This window comes from Dermacentor albipictus, chromosome 2 (genome assembly GCF_038994185.2).
Source record: "Dermacentor albipictus isolate Rhodes 1998 colony chromosome 2, USDA_Dalb.pri_finalv2, whole genome shotgun sequence".
Classification (NCBI taxonomy): domain Eukaryota; kingdom Metazoa; phylum Arthropoda; class Arachnida; order Ixodida; family Ixodidae; genus Dermacentor; species Dermacentor albipictus.
In genome coordinates, this window is record NC_091822.1 from 68,466,909 (window position 1) to 68,488,776 (window position 21,868).

The window sequence follows — 21,868 nt, forward strand, 5'->3', positions numbered from 1 at the left end:
AAGCGCCTTAACAGACGTCACACAGCTAAACGCGCTGCATACTACTGAGTTTATCTTCATCCTACGCAACAAGCAATATTATTCAATGTTTCACCGACTCCCCTGGCGCTCAAGCATGGCAAGCTTCAGCGATTTCTTCGGCTCTTAAGACGCTTGCCTCGACAGCCGCATTCTTTTATAGTGCGGTGCAGCATGTTATTTTCATTTGCCTGTTCTTTCTAGACATAAGTGAGCTCAATGATTACGGGGGAACGGAGAAGAAGCTAGCTGTTATAGGGTGGTTTATTAGGATGGATGAGCACGTTATTAGGAATGCGGAAATACCAATAAATATTCATTCTATATTTAGAAATTTATTTCATTGTTGTAATAATTCTGTTACACACGAGGTGTTTAACGCAGAACCAGATGAATCTGGTTAATAGGCGCGGTTGTTGAAGAGCGGTCTCGCGGCAACTTGGCTCACGTCGTTCTCTTCTTTCTTCTGGTTATCTGCGCGGCAGGCGTGGTTCATGACAGCTTGTGAGAATTCCCCGCTGGCAGACGAAGCCCGCCGGGCGAGTCAGTCATCTCGCGGGTTGTAACGCCTCAGACGCGTGACGTGCGTCACTTCAGCCTTGGCCGAGCGTTGTCCACTGCTCGTGAGACGCGCAATGCGGTAGTTTACTTCGCTGAGCGACGGTGTTTGCAAGTAGATTTCGCATTCTTCTGGTTCCCAAAACGTGTGCATTTGGGATCGTTGAACGGTATACGCTCGTCAACACGAGACCGGTTAGTGGTCTCGTCATTCGTGATGCCTCCGAAGAGGCATTACAGCAAGTACCTTTGGGACTCTTCTGCTGATATTCCTCTGCGTTCGAAATCTCGATTTAAACGTCGAGACCATCGCTCTGGACCACATGCATCTGCATCCACTGCTGGACCATCCGCGTCTGACCGCTGTTGACTCCGGCGATGACAACTGCTCCGACAGTAGCAGTGAGGGCCATCGATGAGACGCAGTACCGTTGTCCGTCATTGATGCTGTTGAAAATCAGCAAGGGACTGTTGAACCTTGGGAGCACATTCCTGGCAGCGAAACGTCATCTGATGAAATACATGAATCGGAATCAGAGTTGGATTCTGACTCGCCGAGCCATCAGCGGGATGCGTCCGACTGTAACAGCGAGCTGGTAAGCGGTTTTAATTAATCACTTAATTGTTTACTTCTTTTTATTGCCACAGAAAATATATGGAACTCCAGGTGCATATATATTGTCGTCATCCACGTCGGCGTCGCCTTGATCTTCCATATTAATTCCAAGGGCGATAACATTGTCACTGCGCGCGGTATGCTGTGTGTGTGAGTGAAAGCGTGCAAGCCTGGAAGAATACGCGTGAGGGGAGTTGACGATGCCTGCCCAATCTCGCGCGCGCGAGGCTCCGCGAAGGGGGAGGGGGGGAGATTCTACTTCACCGTCTATAGACCAGAACACGCTAGTCTCGCACCCAGACTAACCGAACGCATACTCTCGCACCCGGGTTGCCCGGTCGACCGGCGCCGTTTTGTACTGGGCTGCCAAAGTGTGTTCGCCGGCGACCAGTAGACATTGCGAGCGCCAGCTCTAGGGCTCCAAAGTGCGGAAATGTGCCCGTTCACACGGATCCAAAGTAGAAGAAGTCATCTGGGCATCATTGCGTCGTGTTTGGATGCCAAAACAACCAGCGGGAAAGGAGCAGGTCGCTTAGCGCTGTTTGCGAAGAGCACAACACACGTAGGGAATCGTGCCGGTGCGGTGTTTTCAGCCTGCGCCGATTTCCATCCGCAACGAAGAATGCCAAGCTGCGCCACCGGTGGATAGCTGCAGTGAATAGGAAGAACTACCAACCCAGTGAAAATGCACGAGTGAGTATTCGATCTGTGTATATTTTGGTGCTACGTTCAACTTTGCGCCCTACGAACGTAATACGTCTAACACGCAGGTTTGCTCCGAGCACTTTCTGGGCAACAAGCCTACAGAGCCGAATCCCGCGCCGGTGCTTCGCCTTGGCTATAACAAAAAGGCAAGCCTTTTCGTGTTTTCATTCGGGCAGAGCTCCCGACGGTTAAGCGGAACAGTTGAGTTTGCGGTTAGCGATACTTGCAGCTGGTGCACGGAATGGCCATTAAGCGTGAACAAGTTGTAGGCCTTGCTGGTGAGCGTTATTGCTAGTGAAAGTAAACCGAAGTCTGCTCGTCACGAAGCATGCGTCCACAAAAACGTAAACGACGACTACTCGTCGCCGAAGGTGTTCTTGCAGCGCACCTACCTTTACGAGCTGGTGTTGCAGGTGTCATTCGTAACGAATTCATTTGAGCCTCCTGAGCTCTAAACTGCTTGCGGGCTGTTATGCGGGACAAAGCACAAAATATTTCCGTTCATATGGCGAGGAAAATAAAGTGCTTAATTATTCTTGTATTTTGTAAAAAAATTGTGATCGTCTTACTAGTTTTTTTTACTGTTTTCTTTTCTAAGGGAGCGCCAACAATCCGATGGCCTCGCACAAGCGAAACAGGTCTGGTACCAGGTAGCTGCAGTTGGTGGGGCTAATTTCTTGGAATGCAGGTGCGGTTGTTGTCTTGTACCAAAGGGGTCCTGATGATGCAGCTTTAAGTAGGGATGGTAATTTTACGTGCCCTGTCATGGTTTGTGCAACTGTACAACACCTGCATCTGTCATGCTCGCCCTGTTATACGGGCTTTGAATGCACATGTAGTTGAACAATATAACTACTGTAGTACAGGTTTAGCATCATATGCTGCTTGTTCGAGTGCTGTAGGCTTTTGTTCTGAATGTTGTACTCTTAAGTGGTTGCAGGATACAATTGGCCTGGTGTATTTTCTATTTCATTTTGAGAGGACTTTATATCTTCGCAACAGTGATGGCATGGGAAAGAACTACAGCCTTTCTTACTATAACATCTATTTTGTTTTCAATGTGCAGGTGGTGAAGGGCAGGCGTCTGCTAACCAGGCAGTCAAACGACCTCGCCAGTTGGTTGCCAAACGCGGCCAACCCAGTAGAGACCATGGCAAACAAGACCAAACTGAAAGTGCAGATGACAGTGTTCTGCGTGCTTTAATAATATATGGCACCAACACAGTGCTGTAAATTCCTTCACAGGTTACGTGCCAAAAAGCTCACACGTGTTCTAGCATATAGCGCGCGGTTTGTACAAACGTAATAGCGTACCTACCCGATGTATTCGCTTCTGCAGTCTGCACAGCACTCAGTGTGGTCATTGCGGACTTGCATGAGGTCTTGAAGTTTGATAGAATCCAGACAGCGAAAATGACAGGTTAGAAAAAACGCGAAACAGGCCTTCTGCCGAGCTAAAAAGCCCAAGTTTCGCTTTCGCGCCAGGTCGCATCTCCCGCCGTGGCAGCCCAGGCCTGCTACTTCGCGGCGCTTGGGATAGATGGCGCGACCGGCGCTCATCAATATGGCGGCGCCCTTTGAATTCACGGTGTTCTGGTGTATACTGCGCAAGACGTGGCGTGCGCGGCTGCGCTAGGGAGCCTACATACAAGCTCTGCAGGCCATCTAGGCCACGCGGGCCTCATTTTGAAAGCGATCTGCGATGAGTACAGCCTATGTGCGCCGCAGGCGCGTTTCTTCGTGGGTGCTTTGTTCTGGCCGCTTATATATAGTCCGCGTCGAAGCCAGAGCCAGCGCGAATGTCAATTGGCTCGCTAGTGCTGCCGCGCTACCGAACCCCAGCGTTTTGACGGCGAGTTTCCGCGGTCATCGAGGGAAATATGTTCATGTTTGCCTGTGTGCATGTGCATGCATGCTTGTTCATAAGTGAGTAAGTGAATGTTGAGAAGTATATACGGGCGGCAAAACTGCTATCCTTCCTTATACTAATTTGCTATTGCAAGTGGGGCGTTGCCTTTCGGTCGAAACTGATACCTTTGATTTAAAATAAACGTACACCTTCCTTCGAAGTTGCGAAGACACTTCTTAAAAATATGTCGCAGTTCATTTTTTTTCTCTTTAGGATGAACCTCTGTTTCCTTGCGCGAAGCTTACCCGGGCCGAAAGCTTTCTGCTGATTATGGCCCACAGCCTACGGCATGATTGTACAAAAGAAGCCACAGAAAGCCTGGTGCATCTCATTGCTGCTCACTTGCCTGAGGGAACCTCGTACCCTGCTTCAAAATATTCATTCTTCCGACACTTCTGTGGAGCTGAGGAGCTATACGCCCGACATTTCTACTGCGGAACATGCATGGGGTATTTGGAATCGCTCACGGGGACAACAGAGGTGTTTTGTTCAAAGTGTGAGACCAACAAAACCGTTGAGGAGCTTACAAAATCATATTCTTATTTTCTGATGCTGGACTTAAAAAGCCGGCTCCGTGAGTGACTAGAATCAGGAGCTCTCCAAGGAAGTGAGTCTACTTTGAGCTATGACATAGCGAACACAACTCAAAGCATGCAGCACCATAAACTGCCTCTATCACCTGGGGACATTACACTGACGTTCAACACAGATGGAGTGCCATTGTATGAAAACTCTAACACCAGCATGTGGCCCTTGTTTGTCATGCTAAATGAACTTCCATATAAGAAGGGCATTCATAACTTGCTTCTTGCTGGTCTTTGGGTTGATAAAGAAAAGCCTGGCATGAATAGCTTCATGTTACCACTTGTAAAGGCAATGAATGAGCTTTCATGCGATGGTATAACATGGTGTTACAAAGACGGCCACGAGCACACGACGAAAGTGTTTCCAGTTCCTTGTGCCGTAGATAGCGTGGCTAGGTGCAGTATAATGAACATGACCGAATTCAACAGCATGTATGGGTGTGCATGGTGTGAAAACCCTGGTGAAGTAGTAGAAAAGGGAAATGGCTATGTTCGTGTATATCCACCACATAAGACTGCAGTGAAGCTAAGAACATCAGAGTCTTTTGGACATCATGCTCAGAAATCAAACCACTAACAATGTCCCAGCTGTGGAATAAAGGGACCCAGTGTTCTCACTTTATCAGCTTTTGCTCCCTTGGGAAAAACTTTGTGGTGGACTACATGCCCTCGGTCTGCTCTGGTTTTGTACGGGTAACTACATTCTTGTGGTTGAATTGCCACCATTGTCGCCATTTCCAGCTCCGCCAGAAACTTCAAGATGCAGACAGCTGCTTGCTTTCTCTCACTCCCACGTGGGAACTTTCAAGGCTTCCTAGAACCTTTAAAGAAATAATGGAATGGAAAGCTTCTGATTGCAGGAATTGGCTACTTTACTATTCGCCTGTTATACTAAAAGACTACATTCCAGGAAAAGAGTACTGTCACTGGATGAGATTTGTCTGCATTATGCACTATCTTCGAGGACCTTCGGTTTCCTTGGAACAGTTGGTTACCATTCAAAAAGACAAGTTGCAATTCCTTTTAGAGCATGAAGAACTCTACGGAATTAAAAATATGACCTACAATTCGCACCTTGGCCTGCAACTTGTGGACACTGCTAAAAACTGGGGCCCAGTGTGGGGATTTTCTCTGTTCCATTTCGAAGGAATGAACGGAACTCTAGGAAAGTTTGTTCAAGGAACACGCTATGCGAACATCCAAATTGTGCAAAAGTTTTGCATACTACAGTCCCTTTCAAAGTTGTCGTCGGAAAATTCTCTGCACAATGCACACTACAGTGTAAACAATGCATTTAAGTCTCTCATCAGAGGTTATAAACTAAGGAAGAATGTTTCACAGGAGGGTTCTGTGTTGCTGATTGGAAAAGGAGTGGTGAAAGAAGATGGAACAGAGTACTAGAAGATTTCTATTGGGGCGCTCACGTTTTGTGTTTCTCGGCTTGACGAGTACCGAAGGAAAAATTCGTATGTGCTTCGAAACGGCATCTTTAGGCGCATTGTGCGAATTGTTTGTTTGAAGGGCAATTCATGCACATGTATTGGTAACAGCACTATCGAAGTTAATGTTGAAATCTTGCATGTTAGAAGGAAAATGTTCGCTGGCCTCCCCTATGATCAGTTTTTGCAGTTTGTAGAGATTGAACCTATCAGTAACAGGTGTTGTAAATTCTAACTGCCTGAAAAATGCATTTTCTTGGTGAACACGGGTTCAATCTTTCTGTACTGGTTACATGAAAACCTAGTGCTTGAATCTACATAACCCAGCTGTGTTTTCTCTTGTTGTCTCTTCTGAGTTGCTTATAAATATTTGAGGTTATGCAGTATAGAATATTGAATATGTCAGCGTAATTCTTTTAGGATAATATCCTGTTTTGTCCATCACCCCATTTCTTGTACGTTTTGTTTCTTTCTAGCTGCACTTTGTTAGCATAATTTTGTCTTTGTTTTCTGTACGCTAAGAATGCTTTGTACTAAACATTTTGGCTCACCTTCATATCTTAGGCCAAATTATTATATACTGAACTCAACTGCTACACAACAAAAGGTCAGCGACAAAAATAACACAAATTACTCAATGAATTAACTACTGGAAATTCTCAATGGTAATATTGTTATGCAACTGTTGACCAATCTCAATAGCTTTTGAAATTTTGTTGAAGTCAGTTGATTCAACAATTACCCAAGAATACATCAATGGTAAAACAACAGTTATTTTTGTGCGGGCCACTACGGGAAGTAGTGGATTCGTGGGCTCTTTTTGTAGCAAGCACCTTACAGGTTTCTCGTAAATACATGTTAACATGCACATTCAAAGTGACACTCAAGTTGCGCTTGACAGAGGATTCATACTTTGCGCATCAAAATGGCGCATCATCAGCTGAGAAAATGAGGAAACATAGTTGTGTGAAAATGCGCACGTTTTGATTTATTTCGCAATGATCACATCGTTCTTAATACCAAAGCGCAGGCTACTAATAGTTTCTGAGTTTGAATAACAAACTGTACCATTATCGGCATCCAGGATGCTCATTTTGATATGCAAGTATATTTTTGGAAGTTGAAAATTACATGTTCATAATTTCATGAAATTTCATTCGGCTCAGTGAAACAGGCACTCCTCATCAGACACCTTGCGATAACTTGAATGCCTCGGCTCGGATGTCCTTCCAGAGATCCATAAAGGATGACACCGTCTCTGCCTCACTGATCCTAGCTTCCATGCGTCGGAGCAGCTCTGGCGTGAAGTGTTCTTTCCACCCTCCAACTTTGGCTGTTCGCACTAGACCGTATTTCCTTTGATCTCCTTCGTAGCCCTGCTTGCAGGTTATCAAGCTTCGGTCTAATACCTTCTTCCCGTGAGGGCTACGGCTTTTGCGAAAATCGACGACTGCGACATTTCGCATGCGCTCGGCCTTCGAGCTCTCCAGCATCTTGTGAAGCACTGTTTCATCTTCTAATAAAGCTCGTTCGTAGCGCTCTCCCAAAAAGTGCGCTACCTTGATAATCACGTCACGAGTGTCCTTCTTCATTTCTTCGTAAGTAACGAAGAGCACGTTCGGTTGCTGCCTAATGTTGTAAGCCAACGCCACGTGTTCGAAGTAGTCGCCGTAGCCAAAGTTCCCGCTGACAAACACGTTAACAAATTCTTCGAACGTGGCATCCTGGTACTCGTATGAGCTGAGGTTGGTAACCATGTGGTACATTGAAACGCACACGTCCCACGGATTGCGGGCAACGTAAATGTACTTTCCTTCTTCACTAATGGTCTCACTCAAGGGCAAGTGCGTGGCGAATGTTCTCATGGGCAGACATGACTTCCAGCCCTTTATATCCGCATACTCAATCAAGCGATATTCCTTAGCGAACTCTTCATACGTAGTCATTGCCTCTCCTTCTCTCAGATTAAGCAACACAATGTACATCATCCAATGTGTCCCGCTCTTAGGAAATGCTGACTGAATCACATCTCCCTTCTGCGCTCGGAACTTGAGGTTTTCTCGTAGCGTCTCTGGAACTATGAATAGGCACCTAGGTACCCCATCTATTACTTGGTGCATTGGCTTTCGAAGGTCCATTCCTTGTAGTTTCCTGCGAAAAGGGAATGTACAATTAGAATCAAGGCAGTGGATATATGTTTTGTACGCAACTTTTAGGCTTCGTTGGGACGTCTATTCCTCCCAAGCCAAACAGGAATAAGGTGTGAACAATAAGTTAAAATTTTTCCAACATGTTCACTTACCGCAACACACCTAAAGACAGAAACTCTTCATGCTTGCCGCAGGAGTAAAGGTTCACTTCTTTCACTACCGTCATGATTGACTCCTTCAATAAACACTTCTAATCCATTACAATTACGGCAGCTGCTCAGTGCGAGATCAGCACTTGAAACGCCAAATCTTCGCCGAAGTGTTGCAGTATAGTTTTGCTGTAATGGGGGGGGGGGGTCAATGTTACAAGGCTCAAAACAATTTGTGCACGTGCTTTCCGTAATGTAATGTAAGATTAATATGACAATTCATATTAGAGTTACATTATTAATAGACAGTGGAAGAATGTATACTCATCTTGTGCAAGCATTAAAGCATTGTACAAAAATAAAACGGTCGGTAATGTTAATATTAGACAAAAGACAAACGATGCAGTTCCTTTGATAAACAATGTAAAAATATGTAACCACTCCAGTACAAATAATATACAATACTAAAGATACAAGAATAAGAACCGATATATTGAGGTCATAAACAAGAAAGCGCGTAACTCGAAGACAGAAGAACATGCATCTTGCACTTTATTGACGTTAGGTGGTGGTATATGAACTGATGAGCTGGCGGAATGTACCGCGATTAGACAAGCAGATTTATGACACCGTAGCAACATTCTCTCTGAGGCTGGACATCAACCTCTATTTTGTAGTCGCCCTACATGTCGATCATCCCGACTTTGACCTCAGTGCTTTCTTTATGGTGTCGGAATCTTCTATTTTCCACGAACTAATTTGACAGTAACTTTCATCACCATCATCATCAGCCTATTTTCTGTGCACTGCAGGACGAAGGCCTCTCGTTTCCTTGTCCAATTTACGCTGTCCTGCGCCGACCGATTCCAACTACCTCCTGGGAATTACTTTTATCAACTCACTCAGCCTTCTACCGTCCTCGACTGCGCTTTCCTTCTCATGGCACCCATTCTGTCCCCCTAACCGTCTACAAGTTATCTAACCTACGCATTACATGACCTGCCAAGCTCCATTTTTTTTCTGTCAATGTCAATTAGGACATCGGCTATTCTCGTATGTCCTCTGATTTATCTTTTATCGTTTATCTTTATTTAACGTTTATTTATTTATTTATTTATTTTTAACGATTTATCTATGATTCTTCGTTCATCGCTATTTGTGCGGCCCTTAACTTCTTTTCGAGCTTTTTTGTCCGTCTCCAGGATTCTGCCCCATATGTTAGCACCGGTAGAATGCACGGACTGCGCACCTTTCTTAACAATGAGAATGACAATCTTCCAGTCCAGATTTGACAATGTTTGCCGCATACGCTCCAACCCATTCTTATTCTGTAAATTTCGTTCAGGGTTTCGTCTGAGTAATTTACCAAGGTAAACGTACTGCTTCACCGGCTCTATAGGTTCAATGACGATTCTGAACTCCTCTTCCCTTGCCACGATATTGATAATTTTCTTTATCTCCTGCATATCATTCTTCAAACCCACTCTTGCACTTTCTCTGTTAAGGTCCTCAATCACCTTTTGCAACTCGTCCCAAGTGCTGCTGAAGCGGACAAGCAGTCTACGATTAATCGTAGACTGATAAAGTATCCTGAACTCAACAATATGCTGGATCTCTTTCCACCATCTAGGGATCGACGCAGCCACTGGCGCTATTACGACGAGTCGAAAGCTTATACGCAGAATCAAATGAATGGTCACTCCATCTGCAGAGAACTGCCATCAGCCCCATATTTTTTTCCTAAAGTACACTCCAATCACAAACATCCATATTTTAAAACCCGTAACAATGTGACGTGTGCTACAATTTTCCGTAATCGCCCCTCTGAAAGGCAGCCTTTCTCGCTGCCTGTGAGGGAGCTTAGGGAAGAAGTGCATGTTCCACTCCTCGAGCATCGCTTAATGTATCCAACCAAGCTATTACCTCCTTGGGATAGGCAGGAGGTAGAATGTGACATGTCATTTCTAGAAGTTACAAAGCACGCACCAAAGGTCAAAATACGAATGCATTTCCGATAACTTTAGTACAAGCACTCGTGCGCAGAGTTCTACACAGACGCTTCTAAGTCAAACGTGTAAGGGTGCTTCCCAGAACGGCTAATTTATTGTTCTCTAATTTTTTCGGCTAAGTTGCAAAGCTGTGAGTGACTGAGCTCATCGCAGCTTTCGTGGTCCGATAGCTGTTGCGGTTGCATATATTTAGATTAGTTGCCACGAGCCTTAAAGATACTGCTACTTTTACCATGTACGAAAACCGCAGCGTACGTACTGCTGATGCACGCCCCGCAAACACGGCCTTTCAGCCGAGTACCCTAGCATTTATTCAACTATACATCTCTCTTTGAAAATTTGTCACGCTACCACAATTTCGAGGTATTAAGTAAAGCATGTCGCGAGAATTTCACTACACCTACGGTGCAGCGTTCATGGAGGCCCGATCGAGCGCCAAGAAATGAGATCTACCGAAACTGGCTGAGCAACACACAAAATCCGCTTAGTGGCTGTTCACTATTAAGGTCAAACATGGTGTTTTTTCTTTTCTTTACGCACATCAACTATGACTCTAAAAACAACAAGCGTGAGTGATCGCTTGCGGTAAAACGTTCCATATAGTAGAAGCGAGAACAAGAGCGTGCCATGAAATGATGTAAACGACAAACCGACACGATGCCCGACTCGCCTACGCTACATGCAGCTGGTTCGCGCTACAATACACGCAGCACCTAATCATGTGCTATTGACGGAAAACATTTTTGCTAAAACTTACCGTTGAGTGTAGTTGGCGTGTAAAGCCACAAAGAATACGCGCATACACAGACACCGAGGTACTGGCGTGCTCGTCGAGAATGCAAATTGACGCGGATAGATAGTGCACCGCCGCTGCTGCTATTGCGCATGCGTAGGGTCTCGAGGCGACTAGAGTATGCGCGCTCCGATAAGTCCGAGTGCCTTTTCCTTTTGCAATTTTTTTTGCCATCTCTCTCTCTTTCTCTGTCTCTCTGCACTCCATACGCGTGCAACCGGTTGCTCTTATTTTCCGTTTTTCAGTTGTTTTTTTTTCATAGATAAAGGGAATGCGCTGGCAAGCTGTATTGCAAATGCTGTGGGCTATCGTATGGAACTGAAACACACTTGGATGAATGCGCTCTTTCTAAAAGCCATTACAGGGCCCGTCAGACGCTTGCATTATCGCGAACGACGATGAAAAATACCGTGCCATTTTTAGCATACCTTCCAGCGTACCGCCAAATGTGGATACTCGCGCACATGTTAGTGCAAATTTTCTGTTCCGATGGGTCAAAGCAATCAGTACAGCAATGATATACGCGTATACATTGCCGCGCAGGTATACCGCCTGCGAAGGAGTCGGTGAGCTCACAGGATTTGGCGCATATTATAAGTGAATGAGAAACTTTGATGAGTTTATAGTGCAGGATATCAGTCAAAGAAAAACCACCCGATGTTAGCAATGCAGCCGAGATATGAGGACAACGTGAAAAGAATTTGAGAATCGGACGACACCCAACGCACACACCGCATGTGCGACATCGTCCTCTACAAATGTGTTTTCTGCTAGCGTGAGAAGTCCGAGAATGCACGCAATGTTCCTCGAGGCGCCAGTTGCGCAGCAATACACACACACACACACACACACACACACACACACACACACACACACACACACACACACACACATATATATATATATATATATATATATATATATATATATATATATAAACGAGAAGAAAGGGGGTTAACCGAGGGGCCCGATATTTATTAGTCATATAATGAGAAGCCGACAAACACTGACACCAAGTACAACATAGGGGAAATTGCATGTGCCTAATAAATGAAATAAAGTAATGATAAATTAATGGAAATTAAAGTGGATGAAAAAACAACTTGCCGCAGGTGGGAACCGAACCCACAACCTTCGCATGTCGCGTGCGATGCTCTACCAATTGAGCTACCGCGGCGGCGTTTCCCCATCCACTTTCTTGGGTATTTATGTGTACTAGTAGAACCCTGGGAGTGTTAGCCAGCGCCCCCACTCACAGACCTTGGCGGCGGACGTGGAACGTCTTTTTTGCCGCAGGCGTCACGAGAACGTGATCTTTTCGGGTGAAGGCAACTGGTGAATAAACCCACATATGCTACCTGAAGGCATCAATGTTGCCGGATTCGAGACCCTCGTTATGTAATAAACGAGAAGAAAGGGGGTTAACCGAGGGGCCCGATATTTATTAGTCATATAATGAGAAGCCAACAAACACTGACACCAAGTACAACATAGGCGACATGCGAAGGTTGTGGGTTCGGTTCCCACCTGCGGCAAGTTGTTTTTTCATCCACTTTAATTTCCATTAATTTATCATTACTTTATTTCATTTATTAGGCACATGCAATTTCCCCTATGTTGTACTTGGTGTCAGTGTTTGTTGGCTTCTCATTATATGACTAATAAATATCGGGCCCCTCGGTTAACCCCCTTTCTTCTCGTTTATTACATAACGGGGGTCTCGAATCCGGCAACATTGATGCCTTCAGGTAGCATATGGGGGTTTATTCACCAGTTGCCTTCACCCGAAAAGATCACGTTCTCGTGACGCCTGCGGCAAAAAAGACGTTCCACGTCCGCCGCCAAGGTCTGTGAGTGGGGGCGCTGGCTAACACTCCCAGGGTTCTACTAGTACACATAAATACCCAAGAAAGTGGATGGGGAAACGCCGCCGCGGTAGCTCAATTGGTAGAGCATCGCACGCGACATGCGAAGGTTGTGGGTTCGGTTCCCACCTGCGGCAAGTTGTTTTTTCATCCACTTTAATTTCCATTAATTTATCATTACTTTATTTCATTTATTAGGCACATGCAATTTCCCCTATGTTGTACTTGGTGTCAGTGTTTGTTGGCTTCTCATTATATATATATATATATATATATATATATATATATATATATATATATATATAGATATATATATATGTGTGTGTGTGTGTGTGTGTGTGTATGTGTGTGTGTTTGTGTGCACGTGAATGTGTGCATTGCGTGTGCGCGAAAATTGTATTTATTTATTTATTGTCATACTCTCAAGGCCCGGAGGCATTACAGAGAGGAGTGGTCATTACTGCAAACAAATTCACTAACAATATTCTTGAAGTTGGTGGCTTCAGAAATGGCAGTGATGGAGTAACTAGTAAACTAGTAATAGACAAAAATAAATATACATCTTACCAACTTTTCCCTGTAGGCAATCTACAAACCAGGGGTAGACAAAAATATGAACGACTTCAACGACTCTTGTCTGACAAAGAATCAATAAGGATAAATGGAGACTCTCAAATTTTTTCTACAGGTAATCTATAGGACGGAAGTAGAAAAAAAAACACCGTATTCACTTGTTTTTTATACCGACCATAGAACGGGAGTAGACAAATATGATCAACACTTTATCGACTCTCATCTATAGACAGCCTAAGTACCAAGAATGAACAGCAATAAATAGAGTATCTATTTTGACTATAGGTAGTCTATAGAGCGGACGCAGACAAAAACAAACACCTTATCGAAAACTTTCTATAGATTGTCTATAGAATGCGTGTAGACAAAAATAAATAAAAACCTTATTGACTCTCGTCTAGCGACAGTATATAGGCAAAGAATGAAGAAAAATAGAGTTTATTTAGTTTCGTCAATAGATGGTCTTTACAGAGGAAGTACACAAAAAGAAATAGACACCTTATGGACTTTTTCCATAGACCCTATATAGAAGGCGAGTAACAAAATCAAATATAAACGTTATCGACTCTCGCCTATAGGCAGTCCGTAGAACAAAGAATGGATAAAAATAAATAGGCTGTATTGACCTTCGTCCATAAGTAGTCTATAGAGGGGACGTAGACAAATAGAGACAAACATCTTATCGAATTTTTTTATAGACCGCCTATAGAATGCGATTACACAAAAAGAAATAGAAACCTTATGGGCTTTTGTCTATAGACAGTCTGTATCAAGAGCAATATATAGAAAGTCAAGGTCATCTATAAAAAGTCTATAGACTTTCTATAGACACACTAAACTCATTTTTTTAAAGGAGAACGCAAAGCGCGCACCAACCTACGAGTTGCCGACGCACCTATACCCTGCCCCAACGCAGATCACCCTGCCCCAACGCGGCCGCGAGCAGTCGCTACATGGGCACTAGAGCCTGAGTAGAAGCCGCCCCCTTCTCTCCCCTCCTTCGGTGCCTCGCAACTTTGGGTGCTTTGTGCACGACGGCAGGCGGCGAGCTTCCTGCCCGCTTTCGTCTCTTTCGCGAGGCTGAGATTGAGCCACGATCGTCGGCTCCCGTCGCACGTCTTCACTCGCACATACAGCCTAGTGCCTGCGGCGACGGTGTTATTGCCCTTGGACTTTCTTACGCGACGCCGACCGCGGAAATGTGTCTGGAGTGTCCATATGATTGCTATCGCAAAAAAAGCCAAAGGTGGCGCCAGTACCTTGGCAGACATGTTCCTAACAGTGGGCTGGACATTCACTAGGTGGCAGCATCACGCAGGCGCAGATGTGCGGGCACAGGAAGCTTGTGAGAATGACCACCGAGCTAGCAACTTGCACCAGTGAGGAACAGTTTTCTGTAATTGGGTTCTGCGTACTGATGGCGGGAAGTCTAGAGAAATTCGAAGTAGATAAGGCTCCAAAATGGCGAAGAATGTATGTCGCAGTGGCAGGTCTACAAAAGGAGTTACCAAAGCGCAAAGAGTGTGTCGTTCGTGGCCCATGCTTCTCGTCCTGGTCAGATACACCTTGGTTCGAGCCCAGAAAGCATTGCAGGCGCCGAAGCCATCGTGATGCAAAACCGCCCAGAGACGCTGGATGATATTGTATCGAATGGAAACCACAGTCACGGTTCAATAAGCCAGATTGTGTATGATGTGATCGTGTTGTTACGCTGCACGACACAGCCGAAGGAAGCGACTGTAGAGGTGTGCGCAAGAAGCTGCCCGCTTCCTGTTTTCCGTTGCATGAACGTCCTATCCTTGCTCCACGCTAACCATTTACCATCTTTTAGACAAGCCCATCCCATCCGCAACAGATTTGCTGGTCGTGCTGGGTACATCACACTGGACTAATGAGCTATACTATCCCTTCGACGCAGCAAACAGTGGGCCGAGCTACCACCGCGAGACGCTGATGTGAGCGATTCTGACGGAGGCGGCATTCGCGAGGAAACCGCGGGAGAAAGCATTTGCCCAAGACTAGCTGGCTACTGGGCCCTGTTAGATTTGGAGACGATCTCGCCGCTGCCACTATTTGCAAGATATGCAGTCGGGCTTGTAGGATGATCGGAGGAACTTTGGACGACAGGACTAGGCGAGCAAGATTTATTTACAATATTTACATTTGAACATGGAATACATTTACACAGTCCAGTGTGACTCCCAAATGGAGCCCGCAAGACGAAGCATACAGCAAACGAGCACACAGCTCACGAGTACAGTGACGAGCACAGAGCGCGACGACGAGCACACCCTAGCAGCCGACAACAGCCGCTTATAACCACTCCGTTCGATGTCATCGTTCGACGACATCGTTCGACGTCATCGTAGAAATCCCTCGTGGTCACCTTTGAGAGAAGAGGACCTTTGCAGCGCAGTCGTCGTGGTACCCGTTGTCTTGCGTCCCCATAGTCAGGTGGTCAGGCCCGTCCCCAGCCGGCGCCTCTAAATTGCGGAGTGGACGTAGTCCGCAGTTCTCCAAAGGGAGTTCACGGTTGGTTAGCGCTGTCCTCGCTCGTTCTCTGAAGGGCGCCGCCACCACGGGTCGGTGGAAGCACGTGCAGTGGTCTGAAATAGCTGGCAGGTTGCCACCCCGGCCGGCCATTCCTAACAGCTCCTCCATGGCCCGGGAAATCACGCCTTGCCAGTGCTGGCAACCGCTGGGCAGGAAGAAAATGGCTGGCGACCAAGACGATGGCTTTGCTCTTTGCAACCCCTGCGCACTTGGAATGCCTTCAACCATCTCACGACAACTGGCACAGAAGAGTCGACCCCGGCAACACAATACCACTCAGCGCGCAAACGCCCGGAATTAGCTGTTAATCCACCACGCTTCCCATCAAAATTTCCATGCAAGCCGCTAAACTGGGAGCTCCAAATTTTGCCCCAAAATTTTGTGCCGCCAAAGCGCGCGTTCATGTTCCCCTTTGAGTTCGACCAAACCGGACCGTCGCGCTGCATAAGAGTAAAGATTTACGCCAAACTAAACCGAAGGCTCTCAACCACCTATACCTGAACATAACTTAAGCAGCCCAACTTCACGAACAGCCTGTTCTTACCATATCGCAGTGGCATATTTATCGCACGTACTGGTGCCACTGAACAGACTGGGGAACTCCACAGGTACGTAATCACAATCGCGCTAGCTTTGTGGTCCCTATTCCGAACGCGTACTTGCGTCGTACGTAAGCATTTCAACACGCTTACTCACATTTGTACCTTTAGTCCATATAGGACATGTTCCTTAAACGAACTACACTTGCGTAACTCACGCACTCCGCAGAGGCCTTAAAGAACGCATCTGCTAATAACTCGTTCTACGCACGCTCACTAGCGAAGTCAGAATACGGCTTCCCTAAACACACACGAGCAACCCAGTCATAAAAATTCTGCTTCCTTCCGCCCGCACAGGACATGTGCAAATGGAACTACGAACTCTTAGTGCAAATCACGCACTTACTGAAAATCTACGCGCTTAACGTTAGAAAATAAAAAAACACATAAGAAAAGAAGGTTAACTAATACACACGCGCGTTACGATAGGCCTCTCAACGATAACCTTGACACTCAGGTTACTAACACACAAAAAGAAGAAAGCCTATATACTCATTCACCACCTCCTCGCGGGACTAAATGTTTGCATAAAACACCTTTCAAACCTCGGAGCTTTTCAAACGAAAACATTAACAAAGCTCCCATCTTACATATTAAAATAGTCTCAACCACAAATCGCGAAAATTTTCCATTGCTCAAAAACAAAATAAAACAACATGTTTCACTTCTATGGAAGTTGCCTTCGCCTCCCGTTTCTAATGTTTACATCTGGCTCATACTTTTGAGCCATACTCAAGGAGGTCGCGGTTCGAAAGCTACTCTGGCTACAGAGGAACAACAAAAGGGCTGACTCACTATAAGCTCCCCCAAGGCCAAGACGTTACAGTCTCCTGCCTATTTGCGTCCTGGCGCACCGCTTTCAACACGAACCCTATTAACCGCGTCATGACTCCCTACCACCTCATCTCGTCTTGCCACCTTGCACTTCTTTGTACTGCACGCTGAACTTCGAAAAGCACGACGGAACGACGAGGAATATAACTGCCCCATGCCCTTTTTCCGCGTCCCTGCAGAACATGCTTCTCGGCCTCCTTTGGACCGGTGGCTAAAACGCGTTGGATGCGTCAACATCGTCAACGACGACCGCACTTTTCTTCGCGCCCTGCCTTTTTGCGCCTGTCGCCGACTTTGGCGACGCTACCTTATTTACCGCTTTCCTATCCTTACGGCGCTTCTTTCTGCGGCGCTTTTTCCTCGAACTCTCTTTCATGTCACCTTCTCGTGCCTCGTGCTGACCGGTAAGCATTTCGTCGGTCCGGATCGGTGTCTTACCAGCACAGTCAGCGTGATTCCAAACTAAATCACCCCCCTCTTGGCTAACTAGACTGGCGGAGAGCCGCACCGATCCCTGAACAATGCAGTTGTCTTCCCTTGAGCTACGGAGCTCGCAATCCTGCGAACTGCTCTCAACTGCATCGTCTAGCTTGCACTGCACTTTGGCACGCAGACCTGACTCGAGATGGGTGCTCGCGTCTGTCGGGTCAGCAGTACTCATTACTTCGCAAGCAACCTCGCTAACATTACAAGCGACGCACACTCGCGGTAACTGTGCCGATTCATTCGCAGCTGGCATAGCTGCCTCTGCAGTGCTCTGTTGGCACAGCACCTCGTCGCTCTCACTACGGCCTTTAACGGCCTCTGCTGCCACTAAGGCTTTGTTAGCTGCTAGCACTTCGAGTTTACTTGTGAACGTGCTGCTAGTCTCGCAGGTGCTACTACTTTTCTCGTCATTCGACTGAAATCTGCTATTGACTTCCACTTTCGCTGCGTCCAGCCTACAAATTTCTCAAGCCGCTGTTGACATCGCTCAATTTCATGCTCCAAACCTTCAATCCCTTTGTTCAATGCATCAATGTACTGCCTCGTTACTTCTGTTAGGCCTTCTTCCTGCGAAATACTTTTTAGTTCCTGCCTAGCTTTTTCCTGTTCTTGTTTAATTTCTTCCTTTTCTTGCCTAATTGCTTCCTGTTCCCGTTTTTGCTTAGAATTCGGTTACCTATATGTTAGATGAATTACAAATCATTGTCAATTTCTAGAATTGTCTTACGAATCTCTGATTCCGCCAAGTTCTCCTCTACGTCTACCTCGATCTCTTAACAAAAACACAACAGGTCAGCTGTCGTCAAACACATTAGGACCATGGTCGCTACTTTAAGCTTTGGCTCTCCTGTCACACAATACTTGCTGCGATACCCACGCAAATCAAAATACAAGTAAAAGATCCCAGCGAATCAAATCTACAAACACAGAGAAATTGAAGCCTGGTAAATCTTATAGCCAAAACCAATCCCTTACCCACCGAAGCAGCACCATATCGCCAGTCCTTCTCCGCCGTATCCAGTCAGCTGCAAGAGGTGGTCAATCCCAAGTCGCCTCCAACTTGATCAGGATACCGGTCGGTCACCATGTGCCAACGTCCGTCAGCTGCCATTGCTGTCTCCGAGTCGTAGGCCAATCTACGAGCCGTAGGCCGATCTATGAGCTGTAGGTCGATCTAGGAGCCGTAGGCCGATCTCACCGCTGCCATTCAGTTGTAGGAAGGAGCTTGACTCTTCGCCGGGACTTAGGCGAGCAGGATGAATTTACAATTTTTACAGTTTAAACAAGACATACATCGACAGTCTAGCGTGACTCCCAAATGGAGCCCGCAAGACGAAGCATACAGCAAACGAGCACACAGCTCACGAGTACATTTCGAGCACGACAACGAGCACACCCTAGCAGCCGACAACAGCCGCTTATAACCACTCCGTTCGACGTCATTGTTCGACGTCATCGTAGAAAGTCCTCGTGGTCGCATTTGAGAGAAAGGGTTGAGCGCACACACACGTGCGGCGCAGGTTTCAGTGCTCTCTCGAGGGCAGACGACCTTTGCAGCGCAGTCGTCGTGGTATCCATTGTCCTGCGTCCCCGTAGTCAGGTGGTCACGCCCGACCCCAGCCAGCGCCTCTAAAGCCCAGAGCGGACGTAGTCCGCAGTTCTTCAAAGGGAGTTCACGGTTTGTTAGCGCTGTCCTCGCTCGTTCTCTGAAGGGTCCCGCCACCGCGGATTGGTCGAAGCACGTGCAGCGGGCTGAAATAGCTGGCACGTTGCCACCACGGCCGGTCATTCCTAACAGCCCGTGATCGAGAAGCACGCACATTCTCAGGCAAAGCGAATGAGGACGTCCAAGTCTGGTTTAGGCACTATCAGTGGGTGATCCGCCACAATGAATGAAGCGCGCCTGCGCAGCTCTCTAACGTTGTCTTTTTCCTTGTCGGAGCTGCCCTTATGTCTTTCGACAATAGCGAGGGTGCGTTCACAACTTCGGCAGCTTCATCGAAGAGATAAAGAAATGCTTTGTGATTCGCTTGCGAAAAAAAAAAAGAGCTGAGGAGATGCTTTCTCGACGAGCATAATTACCGGGAAAGACGTGCACTACCAATATTGAGGAAATCCTGAAATTTTGCGCTATTGTGAATGCAAGTATGCCGGACGAGGACAAAGTGGGACACCTACTAAAGAAAATCGCCGAAGATGTACACAATTTGCGGATCTCTAAAGAAGAAGTAACTTACCCTTGTTGCTTAAGGCGTTGCTGTCAGTATGTTCGAGACTCTCAAAACACGCGGAATTCTTTTCCAAGTTTGCTCGGCTGGACAGCGTGACAAGCGTAGCAATTGTCGATGTATCTGCCTCTAACAACCTCGCTGTTTTAGCAAGACGAGTTGTCAAAGATGAGCTGGCTCATTTTCAAGGCCCAGATGCCAACCGCGTGATCTACCAATGCTCCATTCATGAGCGCTACTGTGATGTACCGGCAGACTGGCCACCACCTGCCTACAGCGACCATCCCGTTCACGATAACATCCATGCCCAGATGACTTATTGTGATTCTGCGTCGACTACACGTGCCTGAACGCAGTTACAAAGAAGGATGTGTATCCTCCCCCAAGTATAGATGACGCCTTTCACTGTTTACATTCTGCCTCTTAGTTCTCTGTCGCTTCGCGCTCAGGCTACTGGAATATACCTATGCACCCCCAGGCAAGAAGACTGCCTTGATAACGCTGGATGGACTCTGTGTTTAACCTAATGTCTGTCAGTTTGTGTAATGCTCCACCAAGATTTGATATATGTATGAACTTAATTCTGCGTGGACTTCGATCCAAACATGCATGTGTTGCCTGGATGAAGTTGTCATTTACCGCGAGGCATTTCACGGGTACTACCAATGCCTGAAAGTTGTCTTTCGCTGCATATTGCAAGCTGCACTAATATTAAACTCCGAAAAGTGCCACCTTGGTGAGCGTCAAACACTTGTTTTGGGTTCTGTCATCGACAAATAAGGCATGCGCGAGACTCGCAGAAGCTTGCAGCCGTACGTGACTTGCACCAGCCGAAGATGGTGACAGCGCTTCGCAGATTCCTAAGATTATGCTCGTATTTTCTTCGTTTGATTAATGGCTTTGCATGCGCAGCTCTTCCGCTCAAGGCTCACATTCACAAGGACGCAACGTTTACAGGAACTACTGAGTGTGAGTGTGCATTCTGCGACTACAATTTCTGCTCACCTCCGCGCCTATTTTACGCCATTTTGATCCTGAGGCCCCCCACTGAACTTCACACCGATGCAGACCGCGTGTCGGGGCAGTACTCGTTCAAGCACATGGCGGACGCCGATAATTCATCGCATACACAAGCCGTATTTTTACCAAGGCTGAGCGTAATTGTACCTAACCGAATTTGAATGCCTCGCGGTACTCTTCGCCACCCAAAAGTTTCAGACCATACTTGTACGGCTGCCACTTCTCGATAGTGACAGACCACTATTCTCGTTGCTGGTTCATTCGACTACGTGATCCATATACCCGATTAGTTCGGTGGTCATTACTCCTTCAAGAATATGACTTTTCTATCACATACAAGAGTAGTCGTTTGTCACACGGATGCTTACTTTATATCTTGCCTGCCGCCAGTAAGCACAGATGATAACTTATACGAATACCTCCTTTCCATCTCCGAACAGTTTCCTGATTAAACGTGGTATTCTGTCTCCGTGCCAACACGGCTTTCGTAAGGGGCTGTCTACCACTATTCAGCTTCTCTATAGCGTCTTCGCTTTTGCCTCCATTCTTGATAAAGCCGGCCCGGTTGATGTTATATTCCTCGATTTCAGCAAACCCTTCGATAGGGTCTCTCATTTTGGTTTGACAACAAAACTAAGCAACTATGGGTTTCAACCTAACATTGTAAACTGTATCCATTCATATTTGAGCATGCGCAGACAATTCGTCGATGTTGAGGGCCATTACTCTGGATGACTCCCCGTAAATTCGGGAGTGCCGCAGGGAAGCGTGCTCGGACCG

At 46.5% G+C, this 21,868-nt stretch overlaps 2 protein-coding genes across 4 annotated transcripts in view; one reads left to right on the plus strand and one right to left on the minus strand.

The window, feature by feature from the left end:
- Positions 1 to 751: 751 nt before the first annotated feature.
- LOC135903178 (3-beta-hydroxysteroid sulfotransferase-like) overlaps positions 752 to 21,868 on the plus strand; it is a 93,463-nt gene continuing 72,346 nt past the window's right edge. Inside the window, exon 1 of the mRNA XM_065433580.2 lies at positions 752 to 1,172. The gene's annotated coding sequence lies outside the window, so the exon portion shown is untranslated. The remainder of the gene's footprint in view (positions 1,173 to 21,868) is intronic.
- Positions 6,772 to 21,868, minus strand: part of LOC135903245 (3-alpha-hydroxysteroid sulfotransferase-like) — a 36,655-nt gene continuing 21,558 nt past the window's right edge. Inside the window, exons 1-3 of one of the 3 annotated variants that reach the window (XM_065433663.2) lie at positions 10,895 to 11,060; positions 8,132 to 8,317; positions 6,772 to 7,980 (exon numbers count right to left, since the gene is read on the minus strand). In XM_065433663.2, coding sequence (XP_065289735.1) covers positions 7,014 to 7,980; positions 8,132 to 8,205 — 1,041 coding nt within the window. In that variant the 5' untranslated portion in view covers positions 8,206 to 8,317; positions 10,895 to 11,060 and the 3' untranslated portion in view covers positions 6,772 to 7,013. Of the gene's footprint in view, positions 7,981 to 8,131; positions 8,318 to 10,894; positions 11,061 to 21,868 lie in introns of those variants that run through there. The other 2 variants (XM_070532896.1, XM_065433664.2) reach the window with 2 other exon arrangements.